Genomic DNA, 20,614 nt, shown 5'->3' on the forward strand with positions numbered 1-20,614 from the left:
CAGCCAAAAGCAACAGACCTAAACTCTGAACTAGTGCAACTAATTCAGCTGAAAAAGATACAGACTTAAGATCTGTTCTTTTTAATTAAACCTAAAGATAAAGATAAAAGGTTTATTTTTTATTGCTGCACTGGAAAACTAGTGCAGTAAATTAAAGTAAAACAGAATATATTTGTTATATAATATATAAATATAACAGAATATATTTGTTTTATTTTAACTTATATTGCACCAGTGTGCACTAGTTTACCAGAGCAGCAATAAAGGACAAACCCAAACTCTAAATTGGTGCAGCCAGAGTTAAGCTGAAAAAAACAGACCTCATAGATCAATTCTGGACTCTAGTAGAGCCAGTTCAGCTGAAATAAACAGATCTATAGATAAACTCTGAACTGGTGCAGCTAGTTCGCTAAAAAAACAGACCCCATAGATAACTCTGGACTCTAGTGTAATCAGTTCAGCTGAAACGAACAGATCTAAAGATAAACTCTGAACTAGTGCATGCGGTTCAGCTGAAGAGATCAGACCTAAAGATAAACTCTAAAGTAGCGCAGCCGGTTCAGCTAAAAAAGCCAGACCTATGGATCGAACGATCAAGATGGAGAATGCCCACGTATCTCTAAAATCGGGTCGCGCTAACTCGCAGGTCGAAGAGATCGAGGTTGAAATGCACGTTAGAATTGCACGCACATACACACACGCGAGAGGCGCCAGGTTAGATGCAGTCCTCGGCTAGCGTTCGACAGGCAACCAGGCGCGACGATCTCGTGCAACAGTGTCAGACGGACCGCCGCTTTGAACGAACGGCGGCTTTGAACACAAGAACCTCGCGATCGGTGCGCGAAGGTGTGGATTGTTTACATTCCTCATATATAAGTGAAGCAGGTGACTCGAGATCGACCGCGCCCTTTCAAAGTTTCTTCGAGGTCTTTGAGCCTCAGCAGGATTCCTTGATCACTGAACATTCCCTAGATCCTAGTAGGTATTTCGGATCTTTTTCATGCTTCTCTCTAATATTTCCTCTTCTTTCTTGGGTTAATATCGGCAGCAAGTGGATTTTATTAATACTTTTAGTATCTTAGTATCTTTTCTTCTTTTTTCTCTGTCCTTTTGTCAAAAAATGGTAATGGTGATCCCTTTACATGTATCTGCGATATACACCCCACGTAGCAGATTGATGTCATTAAACATCAAAAGTCAAAATGACGTCATTCGACGTCAAAATAACGTGTGCTTGCTACCTGGGTAATCTTTCTTTAAGAAAAGATCTCAAGTAGCAAACTGATGACATTAAACGTCAAACTGACATTATTTTGACGTTTAATGACGCCAGTCTGCTACTGTTACGTGCCGTAACTCACGTTGCTATTTTATGACTTACATCTAAAAAGGACCCAAAAGAAAAAAAACTATAATAGATAGTTTCGCATTGCTAGTTCGAATACCTTCGATTTCACCATGTGTCATAAAAGAGAAACTCGCTCAATTTTTAGGTGTTATTGCACCAATATATCTGATCCATTTTTTTGTCCATTCTCACTCTGTAATCCTATTACTTTTAATCCTCTTCCTGAAACACTCCAATCCCGATTTCCCATACTAAACTAACGATATCATTGGACGAGACTCTAATTACTTTTTCACCAGTTTTCATGAAAAAGATCTTCCTTGGTACGTTGAATCGTTTTAGATTTTAATCGTAAGTCGTCTCTCGAAGTGTCAACCTCTCTAATACTTGCTAAATACAAAATCTTCTACACTTGTTTCTTCATCTATTTTAACATTACGTGGCTTCTCGCTCGTAACATTACCTGGAGTCTTTTTCATGGATTTTTCGGGTACATAAAATCTCTATATGATTAATTTTACACCAATTTCAGATTAGGGTTCTCTTGACAAAATACTCTCTTGGTGATTTGTTTTCCATAAGGATCGAATGGATTCGATATTGTTTCTAGTCGGATTTTAACCCGGACCTTCGGCAATAGAGAATTCGAATTTTTAACAAAATATTGTGTATTCTGTATTTTTAAAAAAATATTCCGTACTTTTTAGCTATAAGCATTTGTTTACTAAATTAAATTACCAAATTAATCACCAAATTAAATTATTAAATATATAGTATTATATAATATTCTTAATATTGTAAATTATTAAAATTCTAATTATTTAGAACTAGAATGGAAAAATAGATTTTTCAGTTCTCTTAGATCTACGAATATATCAGACTATTATTTGTACTAACATTTTCTCGATTTAGACAATTAGAATCTTACAACTTTAACTTTAAACATCTCGTTAAAAGCTTCAAAAATTATATAAATACATATGTATATGAATTATCGAACATCAATCAAATACTGAAAATATTATTAGATTTGTTTGGACAGCTGGATCTGAATTAGATACTCGCGTTCTTTTAAAAAAAATCTTCAATAATCATCATTATTTCTAGAACTCTTATAATTTTTCATCAATAATAATTTCCCAAAATTCTCGTATTCTGAATATTTAATCTATAATTTCCTAAAATTCGGAAATTTTTACATTCTCGCATTTTAAATCAAACCAAAATTCACAGATTCGCCTTCAAGCTGATATGAAAATCCTCGTCGGAGTATCACCGGAAACTCTCGTTTCGCCGCGACCTTGCGAAATTAACATATCGTTAAATTAACATGTAACATGTATATCCTTCGACGCACGCGAGATGTCTGATCTAATTAGAGACTCATTAATCTTTGGATGAGACATAGCCTGATAAATATCGTGTGCGCGCGTTCTCGTTTTCTCCTGCTAATAAATTCCTGTTATCCGACACGAAAATGCGCAGACGTTTCCTAAGTAGCAAAGTGACGTCATTAAAATGACGCCATTTTGAAGTCACTGACGTCATTAAACGTCAAAATGGCGTCATTAAAAGTCAAAATGACATTACGCTTGCTACCTGAAGATTTGCCTGAAAAAGACAAGTTTTCGTCCGATTCGATACACGTTCAAGAGAGTTGAAACGGATTTATACATCGATTGATATCGAGCGATACGGATTTCACTGGAAACGAACCTACTCTCGCGGGTAAAATAACACATGAATATAATTACACTGACTGCTTTCGTGCTCTAAGAATCATCGAGCGTGACCAGCGAGTCGTCGTCCTACTTTTGTGAACAATTGTCGCGCGCCCCCGCTATTTATTATTGCTGGAGTACGTGATCGGAGTATTTCTGTTGGAATTTTTACGTTTAATTTATTCAAGAATTTGTTCTGGAAATCAAAAAACTATATAAAAATCGACCATTATTTTTTTAATTTTTATTTCTGTGAAGACAAAAATTCGAAATGATAAGAAAATTAACGAAATATTAATAACATTTCTTCAATTGTTTTCAATTATCTCTTCAATTGTTTTCCAATTATTCTTATTATTTTTCTTATACATGCGAATTGAAATTATATGTATAAAAAAGAAAAACATATATTTTATATATAATTATATATATTTATATTTGATTATAATGTATAGACTTTTCTTGGATAATCGACAATCTTTTCCTTGTATTCGTCATCTGTACATTATAGTTACACATCTGACAATAACATGCATTCCTTTATTGTGGATGTCATCATTACCGTTTCGCTGCAGCTGCGCAAAATTTGCAGAGAATATTCAAGCGTATCCTTTCTAAAATATAATGCAGTCAACATTAAAGCATCACGGTTTGAAGTCATCCAGAAATTATCTTCCATAAAGTTTTATTTGATTGTTTCTTGCTCCGATTTTCTCTTAGTTTTCATAATAATTATCCCAATCTTCTTTCTTTCGTAATATCCTTTTCCTTTCTAAAAGCAATTATCTCGATTTCTTTTACAAATCACGATGATATCTTTCCTTCTTAAATAATCTCAATTGTTAAAGCGATCTCGATTTGTGGCTCTTATTCTTATAATTAAATTTTCCTCCAATCGGTTTTATCATAACACTATTAATAAACTGATTCGTAGGAATTTCCTGCTATCTCAAATTCAAAATCGCATATCAAATTACCAGAATTAATTCAAAATAAATTATACACAGAGAGCAGTCATATAAATCTACAACTTCCAGAATAATAATTTATATAATAATTCATACAAAACATCAGCTCTATATTATACGAGAAAAATAAAGATTGAATATTTTCCTAGTTATCCCCACTTATTATATCTTCGAAATAACGCCTCAAGCGAGACGGAGGACATGGATAATGGATTTCACATTGAAATGAAGATTTGCAGCTCGATGCTTGCTTAGAGACGGTGTTGGCACTTACATGGTCAACCCGCGGACACAAGAAATTAAGCATAAATAGGCCAAGCGGTAGTAAAGTGTCATATCAGCGCGAAAGAAGAAGAAGGCTCTAATCGCGTTTCATTGCTAACCGCATCATTCGTCAACTGTTGCGCGTGAGCTATTTCTGACTTCCCGCTGATTGCAAAATCTCAAAGATAGTCATACACGTAACTGGAGGTTTCTTTTCTATTCCTCCATTGGCTGGACTGTGCACTAAGTTAGACTGACGATGAGAAAAGTATCCCAAGTAACAAAATAACGTCATTAGACGTCAAAATGACGCCATTTTGACATTTAATGATGTCAGTTTGCTACTTGGAATACTTGTCTCATCGTCAGTCCAGCTTAGCGCATTAAACGTCAAAATGACATCATTAAACGTTAAAATAATGCCATTTTGATGTTTAATGACGTCATTATGCCATTTAATGACGTCAGTTTGCTACTTAGATTTGGATTATTGCACAAGCGTGTTCAGCTATAATGCAGAAATAAAAAAAATCTTTAGAGTCTCTTCAGCCTTAGATGTACCCTGGAAACCGGTTTTCAATCCGATTAAGTTATTAGATAGACGATTAGAATACTACATAATAATACTACTCTCTCATACACGAAGTTTAGCCTTGACCTTCCCGCTGAACCTTTGACAACGTTCTCACGATGATTAAATCAGATATGCTTGCTCATCAGATAATTAAATCTTCGGTTCTCGCCTTTAAATCTTTGAATTTTCGCACGTTTTACTTCAAAATGTTTATTTTTTTCTAAAATTTTAATTTCTTCAGATATATCCCAGTATTTTCTCTCGAACAAATCACTCTATATATTTGTTGATGGAATTAAGAAGAGATGATTTTTCGAAACCCTGAGAAAGTCTGTCAGCGTTGTCTCGCTAATTTATAGCGTCTATAGCAATTGGCGGTTTATACCTGGCGATGCTCGCAGCAAAACTTGAGCGCAAACACTTCCGGTTATGCAATCGGCAGAGCCACGTTACGGTAGGTTCTTCACAAGGCTGGTAATAAATTTATATTCCGCGATGTCGTCAGCGGAGCCGGCGGCAACAAAATGTAGGCTTATTCCTGATGAGTGAGATAGCAAAGGAAGAGCGCGCTTCTTTTTCTTTTTCCGGTGAGAGTTTCTTCCGTTAAGATCTTACTCGGAGATTAACCTGTTAATGGCTAAACTCCTACAAATGCACAACAAATGCAAATTTATTTTACGCTTTCCATTAAATATCCAGACCATATAATTGCGCAAATTTCTTGCAGAAACGCGCGCTTTTCAAAAATTCAAGAAAAATTAGCATTTTATTTATACACATTATGCACATTTAATAAAATTATTCTTATGTTATTGCAGGAGCAGCAGCTTTTCCACAACACAAAATGTTGTCGCTGTTGCTGATCGCGTCCTTTTTGACCTTCTCGACCGTCCATGTGTCCCTCGCACGCGAGGTCGACTTCTGCTTCGCGAACGAAGATGATCCGTACTTGTACATGGCAACAAAAACCGCGTATCACTTCGTTCACGGCGGCAAAACCCCATTTCAAACAGTACCGAGTAAGTATATGAACTGATTCGCGTCTTATACTTTAGTATCATCCTAAATTCTCTGATGCGACAAAAGCTGGATACCCAAGTAGCAAACTGACATTATTAAACGTCAAAATGACGTCATTTTGACATTTAATGACATTTGACGTCATTTTGACGTTTAATGATATTTGACGTCATTTTAACGTTTAATGACATTTGATGTCATTTTGACGTTTAATGACATTTTTTCTACCTGGGTATCATTTAAATTATGTATACATCAGTTTAAGAAGATTGATGAAAATAAATATAAAAAATTTAATCGAATTATACTGTTCCGATTTAATGAAGATCGAATCTCCTATATCGATATCTTTGATAATTTTTGTTCGTATTCTTAATTTTTCTTAATTTTATTTTGTAATTTAATTTTAGATTGCCGACCAGTTCAAATCTGGATGCTCGCAGCACATGGGACTCGCTGTCCAACTGTTGATGAAATCAACGAAATCGTTGCTTTAACCGATCTCAAGGAGCAGATACTTAACAATCATGAAACGCGTGGCGGTAGGTGTTTCCTTCAATATATGTATAAAGCCGACGCAAGTAGCAAACTAACATCATTAAGCGTTAAAATGACGTCATTTGATGTCAAAATGGCGTACACTACTTCTCAAGTAGCAAACTGACGTCATTAGACGTCAAGATAACATCATTTGATGTCTAATGACGTAAACTAGTTACCTGGGATGTTTTAATCAGTTTGAACCTTCTTGAACTTCTCATTCATTTCTCTTTTCTCGTAACGTTAGAGGGTCACATGTGCAATCGAGATCTGGATAATTTGCGAAGGTGGCAGCCGGATGAATACTTAGCACCTCGACGAGCGGAAGTCCTGACGCCGCAGGGAGTCGAGGACATGAAGCTGCTGGCGAGAAGGTTGCAGAGCAATTTTCCGGAACTGCTGCAACCCAACTACGACAGCATCACGCCTGCCAATTACAGGGTATTTTTCCCCTCACATATTTGGGCGTCGAAAAATTATTCCCGGATAGGATATTTAAATTAATATAATTAATAATAAAAATAACCACAAAAAAATAGGGACTATTATATTTTTATATTATATTTTCTACTATATATTATTACTACAATTTTCAGTTTCGCGCTACCGAAGCACGCGACAGTATGGCATCCTTTATGGAAGGTCTGTTTGGAAGTAGATCGGCCGTACTTCCTGAGGACAGTTCCCTTAACGATACCTTACTTACGGTATGTTCTTATTATAAGCTTCCAAAATAGCAAACTGACGTCATTAAACGTCAAAATGAAGTTTGCCGCCTAATGACATCATTCGACGTCAAAGTGACGTATGCCTATCTGGATTATATATTGTATGCTTCGCTAAAGTAACCGAGCCCAAGTAGTAAACTGACGTCATTAAACATCAAAATGGCGCCATTTTGACGTTTAATGACATCAATTTGCTACTTGGGAGATTTTTGAAAAATCTTAACAAATTTTTTAATAAATAAATTGTAAGAAAATAATTGTTTCTTTTTCTTTAATTAATTTGATAGGCGTACAAAACGTGCGGAGGTTGGGAGGAAAATAAGGAGCACGAACAATCGCACGAGAATACGGAACGTAGCAAATTCGATGCTGGACCAGAATTTCAGAATCTTGTAAAGAACGTCAGCCGACGACTCGGTTTTCTGTACAGCCTTTCCACCGGTACATCCACAATTATCGATTATTGCGTCGATTATTAGATCGATTTAAAATAATTAATAATATTAATTTTTAATGTGTAATAATATTTATATTATTAATAATAATTTATATCAATTATATTAATAAGAATAATTTAATTTTTAATAGTTTTAATAATAATAATAATTTAATAAAAATAAAATACGACATTAACTTCTTGAATTAATAGCAAAAAAATTAAAAATTAAAAAAATTTGTACATTCGTCGAATATTTGAAGAAACAATTGACATATACATATATATATATTTCTAAAAGTTAAACAATTAATTTCCAGAAACAGTCGACGCGATATACGACGCTTGTCGATATGAAAAAGCCTGGACGGTGACCAAACTTTCACCTTGGTGCGCCGTCTTCAGCAAAGAGGAGCTGCGGATCTTGGAATACAGAGAAGATCTCGATTATTATTACAAAGCTGGCTACGGACGAGAGATCAACACTCGTCTAGGATGTCCTCTTCTGCACGACATGATGCAACACTTCTGGTATTAAAATTTCCAAACGTTTTTGCCTCTTTGAATGTGAATTTAAAAATTCCTATTAAATCTTCCACTTTTATTTTTTATTATATTCTGAATTTTTCTTTAATTTTTTTAGGAATATAGCGAACGATCAGATGTCGGGCGAACCGGCAGGAATCTTCTACTTTAGCGATGCAATTAGTCTGCAGAATCTGCTGACAGCTATGAATATAAACGAAGACTCGACGAAACTGACTAGCTACAACTATAAGGACATGGCCAGACGACAATGGCGTACATCCATGATATCATCCTTCGCCGGGAATCTCATCGCGGTATTTTACAAGTAAGAAAAAATATGCGCGCTTTTTTTATATATCTTATTTCTTGTGGAATAAGTGAAAAAAATTAGCTTGAATCTAATATTTTTTCATATTTTTTTATTTTTGTTAAAAAAAAAAAGACCTTTTCTTCACTCTTTTTGAATAAAGGAGATTTAAAACAAAATAAATGTGTGAAAAATAAATATATAAAAAATAAAAATATGGTATATAAAAATAAATATATTAAATATACTATATTTCTAATAAAATAAATATATTTACTTTTATCTACTATATTTAAAATACTATATTTATTTTTATTTCTTATATGTATATTTTTTATACATTTATTTTGTTTTAAATCCTTTACTCAAAAAAATGAGAAAAATCCCTTTTTTAATAGAAATTAAAAAAAAAAACAAATTGTTCAGATTAATTTTTTTACAAATACTTTTTATCATGAACCATTTTGGATCGATTTTTAAAATAATAAATTGAAGTCAATTGTAGATAACAATAATTAATATCATATACTTATTCACAATTTTTAAAAGCGCTATTTTAATTCAGTCAGTTTTAATCAAATTATTGTAATAAAGCAGCCAGTATTTTAAAAATCTTGTTTAAATCGTGTAAAATAATTATAGCCCACTAGCAGACTGACGTCATTAAACGTCAAAAGTCAAAATGACATCATGGAACATCAAAACGACATCATAAACATCAAAATGACGTCATTAAAAGCATCTTAATCTCTATATCATGTTGCAGGTGTAACGACAGCAACGAACGCAATAAAGTAATGTTTTACCTGGCTGAGAAACCGGTGCGATATGAGGGCTGCCAGGTAGGCCTCTGCGATTGGGAGTTCCTGAAGAAGAGATTCGGCAAATTGGTGTCCAATTGCAAGCTCGACGTCTGCTGGAAGTCAAGCGCAGCATCCTCCAGCCACCTGGAATCCATAGCCATCCTATCATTAGTATTCTTTGTTCTAGTCCGCTTTAGTTACAGCCGACGAATGTAAATAAGTTTTATTGTTAAATAATTTCACAGATATTGGATATGTTAAATTTTGTAAAAATTATTAAATAAGATAATATATCCAAGTAGCAAACTAACGTCTTTAGATGTCAAAATAATGTCATTTTTATGTTTAATGACGTCAAGATGACGTCAGTTTGACATTTAGTGACATCAATTTGCTGCTTATTGGAGAAATCAAAAAAAAAAAAAAAAATATATATATATATATATAAGAAAAATAACTATATGCAAAATTGCATATTAAATTCACATTGATAATTATTTTGCAGCTTTATAAATTTTAAATGTCACATTAAATATATTAGACGATTATATACGATAGTAACATATAATACATATAGTTTATATTATTATTATTTCCTAACAGCACAACATATCTGAAAGACATTCAGAGAATATTCAGAAGACATCTGAATATTCTCAGGATATCCTCTGAACGTCTTTCGGATATGTGTGCTGTTAGGGTTGTTATAAAATTTATAGAATATATATATGTATGTTCTCAATTTATTTTATTTATATATGACAAAGTTAATATATTTGTATTAATATATATTATTCATTATACAATATTAATTATATAGATTAAGACATTTTAATATAAAATATATTTATTATTACATCAAAATGCCTATATACTTTTTACTTATTATATACTTTCAATTTAATAATAATTTAGCCTAATAAAAGTTATAGTGTGATATATAGTACGTATAATATATTATATTAGTATTATAGTGTAATATATATTATATGTAGTGTAAAATAGTTCAATATATATATATTATAATATATTATAAATATATTACAAAATATATATTTTTTTATTATATATATATTTTTTTGTCAGAACATCTATTCTTGTAAAAAAATTTAATGACTTTTATAAGCATATATATATATATATATATATATATATATATATTCCTTACTCGCATATTATTTTTATTTTTTTTAATTATCAAAAATTATGATAAACATTATTATATATCGCGAAATCATAAAACACTTGTTCAAAATTCTGCAAGTGCAAATAAAAAGAATTTACTGAAGAATATTTATTAATTTCGAAAAGAATTTAATAAAATTGAACGTTGTTATTATCGGAAAAAAAGTAATTAAATAACATATGCAAATATATAAAATGCGTTACCTTCAAACTCTGCTTAAAGAAAATCACGGAAGAGATATTATTTGTTTCGCATTTAGCTGCGCCATTTAAAATCGACTGCGTTTTTTATATATTTCTTTCGATTCATCGAAACGTCATCGTCTATCGATATATCGATCGAGACAAATCGATGCGAGCGACGCGACGACCTCTCGCAACGACAGCTCCTTGTGACGTCAGATGACGTCAATACGTCAAGCATATGTTCCCAGGCGTAAAAGTCGTGTCCGACTTTCGGTGCAATATGTCTACGTAGAATGTCCACTTTTCCCATTCTGGAAGAACCTTTTGATATGTAATGGCTCTGTGGTAAACGTTTCTGCCGATTCCACTTTCGGAGTCTTTGTTCAATAAGTTTCAGAGTATCAGAATTTGCAGAGAAAATAATTATTTCTTTAAAATAATGTTTTTTTTCAAATTTTAAACCTTACATTCTCCACTTGGATTATTTTTTCTATTTCACATTTTTTAATTATTATTAAAAATATTTAAAAATTTATTATTATTATTGATTTATCTTATTAATATTGTATCTTAAAAATATTTTTGAACTTAATAAATAATTTCTTACATTTTTGGTCAAAAGTTCAATTAACTGTCAGTGTTTTATATTGAATTTCAATCTCAATTAAAAATGCATTTCAGAATTTTTTGACAACTGACCATGGCCAGTCCAAGGACACGACGAGTGCTGGGTGAAATCAAGCTGAAGGATGAGAATAACGTAAGATTGAAAATAGAATAACACATTATTACCTTTACAGATAAAAATCAGATGAATAACATAAGCTTGAGAATAGAATAAAACATTATTTCTATGAATCAAAATTAAATAAATAATGTAAGCTTGAAAATGGAATATAAATAACGTAAGCTTAAAGATAGAATAAAACATTATTATCTCTGTGAATAAAGATTAGATGAATAATGATGTAAATTAAAATGTACATTTTGTAGAAATGCTTTGAGTGTGGCAACCACAATCCACAATGGGTATCCGTGACATATGGGATTTGGATATGCCTGGAGTGTTCGGGCAAGCATCGTGGCTTAGGCGTACACTTGTCATTCGTCCGTTCTGTCTCTATGGATAAGTGGAAGGACGTGGAGCTTGAAAAAATGAAGGTCGGTGGTAACAGAAACGCTCGAGAATTTTTCGAGAGTCAACCCGACTGGGACGAGTCCATGTCTATCTCACAGCGTTACAATACAAAAGCAGCAGCATTATACAGGGACAAGGTGACGATGAATAGTTGAATAAATCTATTCCCAGTTGTCATCTCATTATTCATCTCTCAAACGTACATTTCTCTTTCCTTAGATTGCTACATTGGCACGAGGAGAACCTTGGAGTCCTAGCAGTTCAACAGCGAAGGACTTTGAGCCCTCAATATTCACTGAAAACAGACAAGATTATTCATATCAGAGCGATTTGACATCTTCTTATCAAAATATGGATTCCAACAGCCTAAAGACACAAACGGAATCTTTCTTTGCGAGAAGACAGAGCGAAAATGCCACTCGTCCAGAGTAAGTGCACTCATTTTTTTGTGTATCTCACATCAGAAAGACACATAATTTCACAATATTAAGTTTCATTAATTTTTATTAAGTTTTATTTTATATATTATTATCATATATTATATATTTATTACATATTGTGTATATTTGTTATATATTATATATTTAATATTTATATATATTATATATTATTATATTAATATATAAGTTTTATTAAGTTTTATTCATTTTATTAATTTTTTTTTCAGTAACGTTCCACCAAGTCAAGGCGGCAAATATGGTGGTTTCGGTTACCAAATGGATCCACCACCCAAGAGTTCATCCCAGGAACTATTTGACACCGCAGTATCTTCATTAGCGACTGTATGATTTTTAAACTTGATTGTTAAATCTTTATAATGCATTAATTAATGAAACAATCGAGAATTATTATTTGTTAATTTTACAGGGCTGGTCATTATTCTCTTCTTCGGCATCGAAAATAGCAAGCAAAGCTACTGAAAATGCTATCAAAATCGGTGGACTCGCGACGCAAAAGGCGAGTGTTAAAAAATGCGAGAAAATTCTTGAAAATCTAAACTAATTTAAGAACGGAGAAGTGACTAATATTAAAGAAATTCTGTTAAAATATTTATATTTGCATTAAGTTTAATTTTAATAATATTGACAATTTTGTTACTAATATGATATTTGGATTATTTTCGTATATTTATATTTAATCATTTTTATCTTACATCACAGACTTAATTAAATTTTGAATATTTTTAATTTTATTTCATTTTTCTTTGATTACGTTATTAGGTGCGTGACGGCACATTGTTAGAAGACGTTGGCAACCAGGTTAATCATTTGGTTACAAAGGTACAAAAATTATCCCTTTATTTGCTTTCTCTTTTGTTACCATTATTTTTTAAAACTCAATTATATATTTAAGATAATTATATATTTTATGCATATATTTACAAGGAAAAAATGAAGAATATTTTAAGACTCAATTGCGTGCATATAATGAAGAAGTTAATTATAAGGATGAAATCTAAGAAGAGTTGAAAATTAAAAATGGAGAAGTTTAAGAGAAACTGATGCGCAGGTAGGGGACATAACTAGACGAGGGGGATGGGGTGACATTGCCGGGACCAATTCAGCCGAACAGAAGCAGTACGATTCGACAGATCTGTATCAATGTTCCCCCAACAGCCCTAATGCGTATCAGAACAGCGATTCGATGCAGACAAATCGCTCCAACGAAAAATCATCTCTGGTGAGAAGCTCCAGTTCCAAGTAAGTCGCTTTTAAATTTCTAATAATAAAATAAGGAAAGGAACATAATTTCTCTCATTAAATAAATTTTATTAATTATATTAATATTAAAATTTTATTTATCGTATTGAATAAAATTTTAATATTAATATAATTTAATATATAATTAATCATTTTAATTATTTATTGTATGTAATAAATTTCAATATTAATATAATTTAATTAATAAAATTTATTTAACGAGAAATTATATTTTCTCTCCCTATATTATATTAATATATAAAATTATATATATATATATATAATATAGGGAGAGAAAATATAATTTCTCGTTAAATAAATTTTTAATTAAATTATATTAATATTGAAATTTATTACATACAATAAATAATTAAAATGATTAATTATATATTAAATTATATTAATATTAAAATTTTAAAATTAATTAAATTAATTAATTTTATTAAAATTTTATTTATATATATATATATTATATACGCTATATTAATATTATATATATATTATAACAATAATATATATATATATATATATATATATATACAAATTTATATATTAATATATTAAATTCAATATAATGTAGGGATATTAAATTTTTTCGTGCACTACGTTGTAATTTTGCAAAATTTACTTTCTGCATAATTTATTTTAGGAGCAACATTTCCACTGGAAATTTCTCCAATGCGTCAAATTGCGATTGGGATTGGAACAATGACACAAAGCAATTAGGCAAGACGGTAACGTCGAAGAAACAGTCAAAGGCCGAGAAAAAGGAAGAATCGCTGATTAGTTTCGAGACAGACAATAAAGCACAACAAAATTGGAACACTAAAGCGGAAGACGACGCCTGGGAAATACTAAACAATTAATCGAACGAATTTAAGCGCCAACTTTGCGCGAATTAGAGAAAAAATATCTATACGTATTAATTTTTACGAATTAAAGAGAAGAGACGGATTACATGTTTCTCATAAAACAATCCATTCTCCTAATACTCGTGAAATATAATTCAATTTTATTTAATAATTCGACATACTATAAGTCGCACTGATTTTTATCAAGTAAATTTTCAATTAAAATAAATTATTAACATTCCAATTTCCTTTCAAGATAAAATAAAAAGGATAATTACCCCATTTTTTTAAATTTCACAATCCTCTTCAGTATTTTAAAACTTTGAGTCTAAAAATTTTAGACTAAAAAAATTTGAAAATTGTAGCCAAAAATTGAAAAAAATCATATGTAGTTTTAGAAGAAACGGTTCTTTGCTGCTTTTCTCCTCGGAGAAATTCCTGAAAGAATAATTAAGACAAAGGTTAATTTTTGATAGCTTTTCTTAGCCCTAAAATTAGTCCTTCGATACCCAAGCATTTAAAAATAACACAAATATACATGTAAAATCCGAGAGACTTTTGCATTATTAATTATATTATATACGATATGTTGTACTAGTTGATTTAAAAATTACAATATAATATATAAATATAATAAAGTATTTTCTCTATTTTGTACATTCAATACAAATATATATAATGTTAATTGAAAAAGGGAATGCATTATTATATACAGAGAAAAAATAATCACTAAATTGAAAAAAAGGTATCTAAGGATTAATATTCAACAAAACAAAAAACTAACTTTTTCCCGAATATGTTCTCCTGACTTCAGATCTGCTGTAAATATGTACATTGCTTAGATACTCGACAAGCTCTTGCTGCATACTTGGCCACACCTTATCTATTAATTCTGATAATAGTTTATGTAAGATCTTTGCAGAGTTGTGTGAAAGATGCGATGCAGTTTGATTTGTCGTCATCTTGTAAAGAAAAAAATATATTTCCCTGGAAAAAAAAATATTCCATCAATTATCGTTGAATATTCAATTTCTGTGGGTCTAAAAATTTTTACAGATATATAGAGTCATTTTAAAAAATTGAGCATAAAAAAATACAAATATATATCAACATATTTAAACATAAAAAATATCGTTTTAGAAAATAACGTTTCAAAATTGTTTGATTTTGAAGAGAAAAGATAATAATCTTGAATTTTAACTAAAATCATTAAAAGAAGTCAACTCTAGAATTTTTTAAATGGGACTCTGTGTATATATACATATTATGTTAAATATGTATAAATATATATATATATAAATAAATAAAAATGATGCGAAAGAAAATTAAAAATATTGAAATATATAAGAAAATGTGTGTATAAAGAGAAATTTAAAAAACTTTTTTACACCTAAAGTCGCATTCTTGATTTTCTTGTTCAGACAATGGATGCTGCTCGTACAAGCTAATAAATAACAATGCCAAGGGTACATTGCATTTATCTCCACACTCATCAAATATACTGCTGTTCAACCAATCGATTATTGAAGGCTTCTGATCAGTAGCGATCTTTGCCTGTTCAAATACTGACTGAATCGCAGAATAACACTCCTCCTTAGACATGTCTGGCAATATAGTTGGAGAAAGATCTGAATATCCATACTTGAAAACAGCGTTCAATAATGAAATCATGCCTTCCTTGTTATTGAAAGAAGGCTGACTCTTGTCTTTTTGTATAGTCTTGTTGCTCCTCGTCTCCATTTTAATCCTCCTTGCACATAATTTTTTGACAAGTTACTGGAAGAATATATAAATTATGTGAAAACTTATTGCAAATATAAAGAAAAAAATTAGAAATAATTCATTCTAAATATAAATTGCTCTAATAATATATATATAATAATAAAGATTTATGAAAACTTATTTCAAATATAAGGAAAAACTAAAATTAGAAATAAGTAATTCTAAATATAAATTGCTCCATTAATATATATAATTTATATTTATATATAAAGTTCATAAAATTAAAATCTAAATTTAACTAATAATAGGTAGCTCACATTTTTCACATCGGCGAGTCGATTAAATTAAATCAAGATTATTTCAAAGGAAATCTTTGTTTAGACTATCTGCAACAAAACATAGGTGGATATTCAAATACCTAATTTTATAATAAAGCAATTATGGCAAAATAGTAATTTATAAATACAATATAATGAAAGTAAATATAAATAAATACATAATTTGTTATTCAAAAGCATACATACATGGTACAAAAATACTGCGTGTTAAATTTTATAAACACACAGATGTTAGGTCAGATTAGGTTAGGTAATACATGAATTATTTTCTCGCACATGCGCATTAAATGTCAAATACAATATTAATAAATTATAAAACAATCTCTTGCTTTAATTAATTTTCCTGTAATTAATTTTTTTATGTACCTAAATATTTTATAATTTCATTGTTTATAATCCCTCTTACGTCACAACCGCTTCAACCAATCAAAAACACGAGGAATCGTTGCCTGTTTTATTCTGATTGGTCAATCATGGGTTTCGAAGTATCAACCAATCAGAACAAGAAATGTATCTCGTTCTATTATTTATTTACAAGCTTCCCGGAACTTGACAATTCTCTTTTTGCGACGAATGTTTGTCATTTTGTATTATAAAGCTGTCTAACATCGACGAGTGAGTATTTGAATCGTGAAAAAGAGCCAATATTCATTTTATTATATTTAAATACTCAAATTTCTATATAAAACTTGAGAAATAAGAATCTAACCTACATTGTTTACTCCTACAATTTTTCTTTATTAAAAAGACAGTGCATAAAGAATTTTAATTAAATTCAATATATTTAAAGAGAACATCTTACTTTCTATAAAATGTATATAAATATATTTTATAGTAGAATTATATATATATATATATATATATCCTAGATAGCAAGCATGTAATTTTGATGTTTAATAACATTTTGACATTTAATGACATTTGGCGTTACTTTGACGTTCAATGACAATGACGTCATTTTGACATTTAATGACAATTTTTCCATTTAATGATGTCAGTTTGCTACTTGGGATATTAAATATATATATATATATATATATATAAATCAGACTAAAAAATTAAAAAAAATATACATATTAAGACCTGTTCATAATGAAATTCTTATCCCAAATGAATAAAAGTGAATTAAGATACCTTTTAAAAGCATCTATTGTAACACAAGTGCTTTGTCTCTACTTCTAGAAAGGAACGGAAGCGAGCCAGCATGCCGGAGCCTGTGAATCACCAGGTGAATGCCGCTCGTAAGACGTTCCAAACTTTGTACCAGATCTCCAAGCTGCTGAACACGAATCTCGATCCTACTACTCTAAGCATTTGCATCAGACTGTGCGAGAACGGAGTGAATCCACATGCTCTCGCAACTGTGGTGAAGGAACTCCAGCGAGAGGTCAGGGCAATGAATGATGCACAGTTAGAGTCCACTACCAGTAAAACGAGCACGACCAAATAAAACCAAATAAGTATGACACAGTTGTTGCCCTTCCACACGTTCTATAGAACTTGCGTGTTGTTTAATAAATGTTTTTAAATCTATGTGATGAGTCGTTTTATTAATGATACACTTTTACAAATGCACAGTGCATACTTAATATTTTGTAAAAAAAAATTGTTTACTCATAGTAAATATAAGTATTGAAAATATAGATTATTTGTACAAAAAAATCACTTGAAAACAGAAAATATTTGAAAAAAAAATGTAGGAATGTTTCGAGATTACAATTCAACCTTGCTCTGTCTTCGCTTTCTTATTGACTCATTAGCTGCCTCCTGAAGAAATCAACAGATCTTTTGTAAATGAATTTATAAACACTGAGCTTTATCAATATACAACATATCCTGTTACCTGTTGCTGCGGGTTACTATAAAAAGTTCGTCCTTCAAGAGTGAGATGAGACAATTCAGGCTGCTCCAGCAAGTAATTTTTAGCGTCAACGGCCTGAGATCCTTCGCGGAACATGTATATCACACGCTTTGTATCGATTGGATATCTGTAAAATTTGAAAAATTAATTATTTTCAATATTCTCACATTTTTTAATAGTCAATCAGTCAGTTAGTTTATTGTTTTTCCCTGCAGAGTTTGAAAGGCACTTTTTAGTAGAAGCGTAACACATATTTAAATATCTTATATGCTTTTTTGTTTAACAAATCAAGTGAATTAATGACATTGAATTATTATGATACTCATGTTTATGGAATTATATTATTTATCTTTGTAAATATATGTATGTATAATAAATAAACATGATTCTAAATTTCAATAAAAAGTAATAGATAAATTTCTCTATATAGAATAAATATAAACATACCGCTCTGCAATAATATGATTGTTCTGCAGACTGCTTTGCCAAATACGCATCACAACTTCGGCTTGCTCTTCTGAAATTTCTGGCTTAAGATCCACAAACATCATAACACCTTTTCCTTTCTTCGTCATTCTCATAAGACTATCTGGATTTGAAGTATCTACCTATATTGTTATGCAAGAATATTAAAGAACTGATATATTCACGTATTATTTACAATTAAATTGACAACTGTAGATCTTTGGCTGAGTAATAACTAGTTAATTAAAATTTCTTTGTTATTTACTATTATAAATGTTAAAAGAATTAACAAACAAAATTCTATATTAATGTTTTTAAAAATTAACTTTAGTTAATTTAATCTTAACTTTAACCGAGTTAATTTTTTGCTCATGCAAACTGTTAACTTACTAAATTAATTTTATAAGCAACTAATTTTAACTTTACATTGTTTTTTTGTAAGTTAAAAATGTATTATTATAAAATTAAAGTATTATTAATTTTTATGTTCATTTGTCATCAATTGTAATTACCAAAAAATATATTTCTGCATAAAAATCAAAATTATTTTGTTCTTTGTTATTATAAATTTTAAAAGAACAAACAAAATTCTAATTTAATGTAATGTTTTTAAAAATTAACTTTAGTTAATTAAATCTTAACTTTAACCGAGTTAATTTTTTGTTAATGCAAACTATTAACTTAACTAAATAAATTTAATGTAGTAACGCAATCCATTACTTGAGATAAATCTATCTTTGGACTGGGTCGCAAGTGTTCTGGTAGTTCATCAGGTTCCAGCGGTTCATCATTTTCCTAAAATATTAAAATTCGATATTTTTCAGCTTTTTTTTTCTTAGATATTATAATCATATAAAGGAAGAACAAACGAATCAAGATTAATTGCAAGATATTGACGTAACAATGTACCTCCCACTGATCCAGCAGGTGCTCCAGATCAGCCTCCGTCATGTCTCTTATATCTTTGTCGCGCCATGATTTTTTCTTTTGCTCAGCTTGAGCGATCGACGCTTCTAATATTGTAATTAAGAGTATAGACAAGCTTAGAACAATCTTTGCTTCCATTTTATCATGCAAGAAGGGAGTCGTGTATCTATCACAAGTAATTTTTCGTGAACGTGTGCTATAAACATCCCAAGTATATTACTGAAAATTCAAAAATTCGAAAACATTCGATTAGCTCGAATTGACAAACAATTGTTTCATTTTATAATGAACTGTTTTAATTATTTGCATATTTTGTTAGGCTAGGTTAGATAAGATCGTCGCCGGTTCGCGAACAAAATGCAAATTAATTTATAGAAATGTAAAAAATTTTTTTAAATGTCTGATTTTATAACAATAGAAGAAAAGGCGATGAAAGTATTTGAAAAAAAAATATAAATGTATTACCACGTCAGTTCAATCTCATACTTGCGAAAGACTGTTGAACATTCCGACGTAGATGTTTACGTTTAAATAGAGTATCTAGATACATTTTGTGTATCTGAGTTTGTATGTGTATCTAGATACAAAACTTGCATGGTATCTGAATTGCTTTTTTCAGATTACATTTGCAGATACACTTTTACATATTTTTTTTAATAGCCCAATTCTTTAAATTTTTAAAAGATCAAGACTACAAAGTTATCAACATATCGTGTCATGTCAAATTTTAGTACCATGACGAAATAGTTGAGTGACAATATCTTTGAGGCATTTTTCAAAACAAATAAAGATAAAAAAATTATTTAGTACATTTTGTGCATTTTTTTATTTAGTAAATAAAAGAATTATTTAGTACATTATTAGTACAAAAATATGAATAAAGATAAAATAATTATTTAGTACATTTTGTGAATTATTTAGTTACATTATTATGATAAAATATAATTTAAAAGTATCTGCTATATGTATATCTGAAATACTTAAAGTATCTGTATATCTGTATC

At 30.2% G+C, this 20,614-nt stretch overlaps 5 protein-coding genes across 13 annotated transcripts; 3 read left to right on the forward strand and 2 right to left on the reverse strand.

Moving 5' to 3' along the window:
- The first annotated feature begins 718 nt into the window (after nt 1-718).
- Nucleotides 719-10,101, forward strand: LOC114944951 (multiple inositol polyphosphate phosphatase 1-like). Of its 3 annotated transcripts, none has more exons than XM_029321015.2 (9): nt 719-978; nt 5,694-5,894; nt 6,306-6,437; nt 6,683-6,876; nt 7,032-7,142; nt 7,451-7,604; nt 7,920-8,130; nt 8,243-8,452; nt 9,201-10,101. In XM_029321015.2, the coding sequence occupies exons 1-9, from the start codon at nt 720-722 to the stop codon at nt 9,451-9,453; spliced, it is 1,725 nt and encodes a 574-aa protein (XP_029176848.2). In that variant the 5' UTR covers nt 719; the 3' UTR covers nt 9,454-10,101. The 3 variants fall into 3 exon arrangements, with proteins under 3 accessions (XP_029176848.2, XP_085345027.1, XP_085345028.1); XM_085488901.1 differs by having other exon boundaries at nt 719-846; XM_085488902.1 differs by lacking the exon at nt 719-978 and adding an exon at nt 5,361-5,462.
- A 715-nt stretch (nt 10,102-10,816) lies between these two features.
- On the forward strand, nt 10,817-14,990 carry ArfGAP1 (ADP-ribosylation factor GTPase-activating protein 1). 2 transcript variants are annotated; one of them, XM_085488895.1, is made up of 9 exons: nt 10,817-10,953; nt 11,290-11,368; nt 11,602-11,883; nt 11,966-12,174; nt 12,414-12,528; nt 12,614-12,703; nt 12,967-13,026; nt 13,256-13,446; nt 14,096-14,990. In XM_085488895.1, exons 2-9 carry the CDS (start codon nt 11,309-11,311, stop codon nt 14,310-14,312), a joined length of 1,224 nt encoding a protein of 407 aa, XP_085345021.1. In that variant the 5' UTR covers nt 10,817-10,953; nt 11,290-11,308; the 3' UTR covers nt 14,313-14,990. The 2 variants fall into 2 exon arrangements, with proteins under 2 accessions (XP_085345021.1, XP_085345022.1); XM_085488896.1 differs by having other exon boundaries at nt 10,817-10,939.
- LOC114944947 (uncharacterized) lies at nt 11,307-16,632 on the reverse strand. Of its 3 annotated transcripts, none has more exons than XM_029321009.2 (6): nt 16,544-16,628; nt 16,337-16,405; nt 15,688-16,073; nt 15,082-15,284; nt 14,576-14,735; nt 11,307-12,041 (listed from the first exon to the last, which is right to left on the reverse strand). In XM_029321009.2, exons 3-5 carry the CDS (start codon nt 16,035-16,037, stop codon nt 14,692-14,694), a joined length of 597 nt encoding a protein of 198 aa, XP_029176842.1. In that variant the 5' UTR covers nt 16,038-16,073; nt 16,337-16,405; nt 16,544-16,628; the 3' UTR covers nt 11,307-12,041; nt 14,576-14,691. The 3 variants fall into 3 exon arrangements, with proteins under 3 accessions (XP_029176842.1, XP_029176844.1, XP_085345024.1); XM_085488898.1 differs by lacking the exon at nt 11,307-12,041 and adding an exon at nt 13,255-13,465; XM_029321011.2 differs by lacking the exon at nt 16,337-16,405 and having other exon boundaries at nt 16,544-16,632.
- Nucleotides 16,633-16,861: 229 nt separating this feature from the next.
- Nucleotides 16,862-17,890, forward strand: LOC114944950 (mitotic-spindle organizing protein 1). The gene is made up of 2 exons (XM_029321014.2): nt 16,862-16,972; nt 17,540-17,890. The coding sequence occupies exon 2, from the start codon at nt 17,562-17,564 to the stop codon at nt 17,805-17,807; it is 246 nt and encodes an 81-aa protein (XP_029176847.1). The 5' UTR covers nt 16,862-16,972; nt 17,540-17,561; the 3' UTR covers nt 17,808-17,890.
- On the reverse strand, nt 17,889-20,286 carry boca (LDLR chaperone boca). 4 transcript variants are annotated; one of them, XM_029321005.2, is made up of 6 exons: nt 20,097-20,286; nt 19,593-19,696; nt 19,404-19,478; nt 18,666-18,826; nt 18,201-18,345; nt 17,889-18,124 (listed from the first exon to the last, which is right to left on the reverse strand). In XM_029321005.2, the coding sequence occupies exons 1-6, from the start codon at nt 20,158-20,160 to the stop codon at nt 18,071-18,073; spliced, it is 603 nt and encodes a 200-aa protein (XP_029176838.1). In that variant the 5' UTR covers nt 20,161-20,286; the 3' UTR covers nt 17,889-18,070. The 4 variants fall into 4 exon arrangements, with proteins under 4 accessions (XP_029176838.1, XP_029176840.1, XP_029176839.1 ...); XM_029321007.2 differs by having other exon boundaries at nt 19,593-19,829; nt 20,097-20,161; XM_029321006.2 differs by having other exon boundaries at nt 19,593-19,829; nt 20,076-20,159.
- Between the last annotated feature and the right edge of the window lie 328 nt (nt 20,287-20,614).

This window comes from Nylanderia fulva, unplaced genomic scaffold (genome assembly GCF_048542155.1).
Source record: "Nylanderia fulva isolate GAGA-0341 unplaced genomic scaffold, ASM4854215v1 Scaffold74, whole genome shotgun sequence".
Taxonomy (NCBI): domain Eukaryota; kingdom Metazoa; phylum Arthropoda; class Insecta; order Hymenoptera; family Formicidae; genus Nylanderia; species Nylanderia fulva.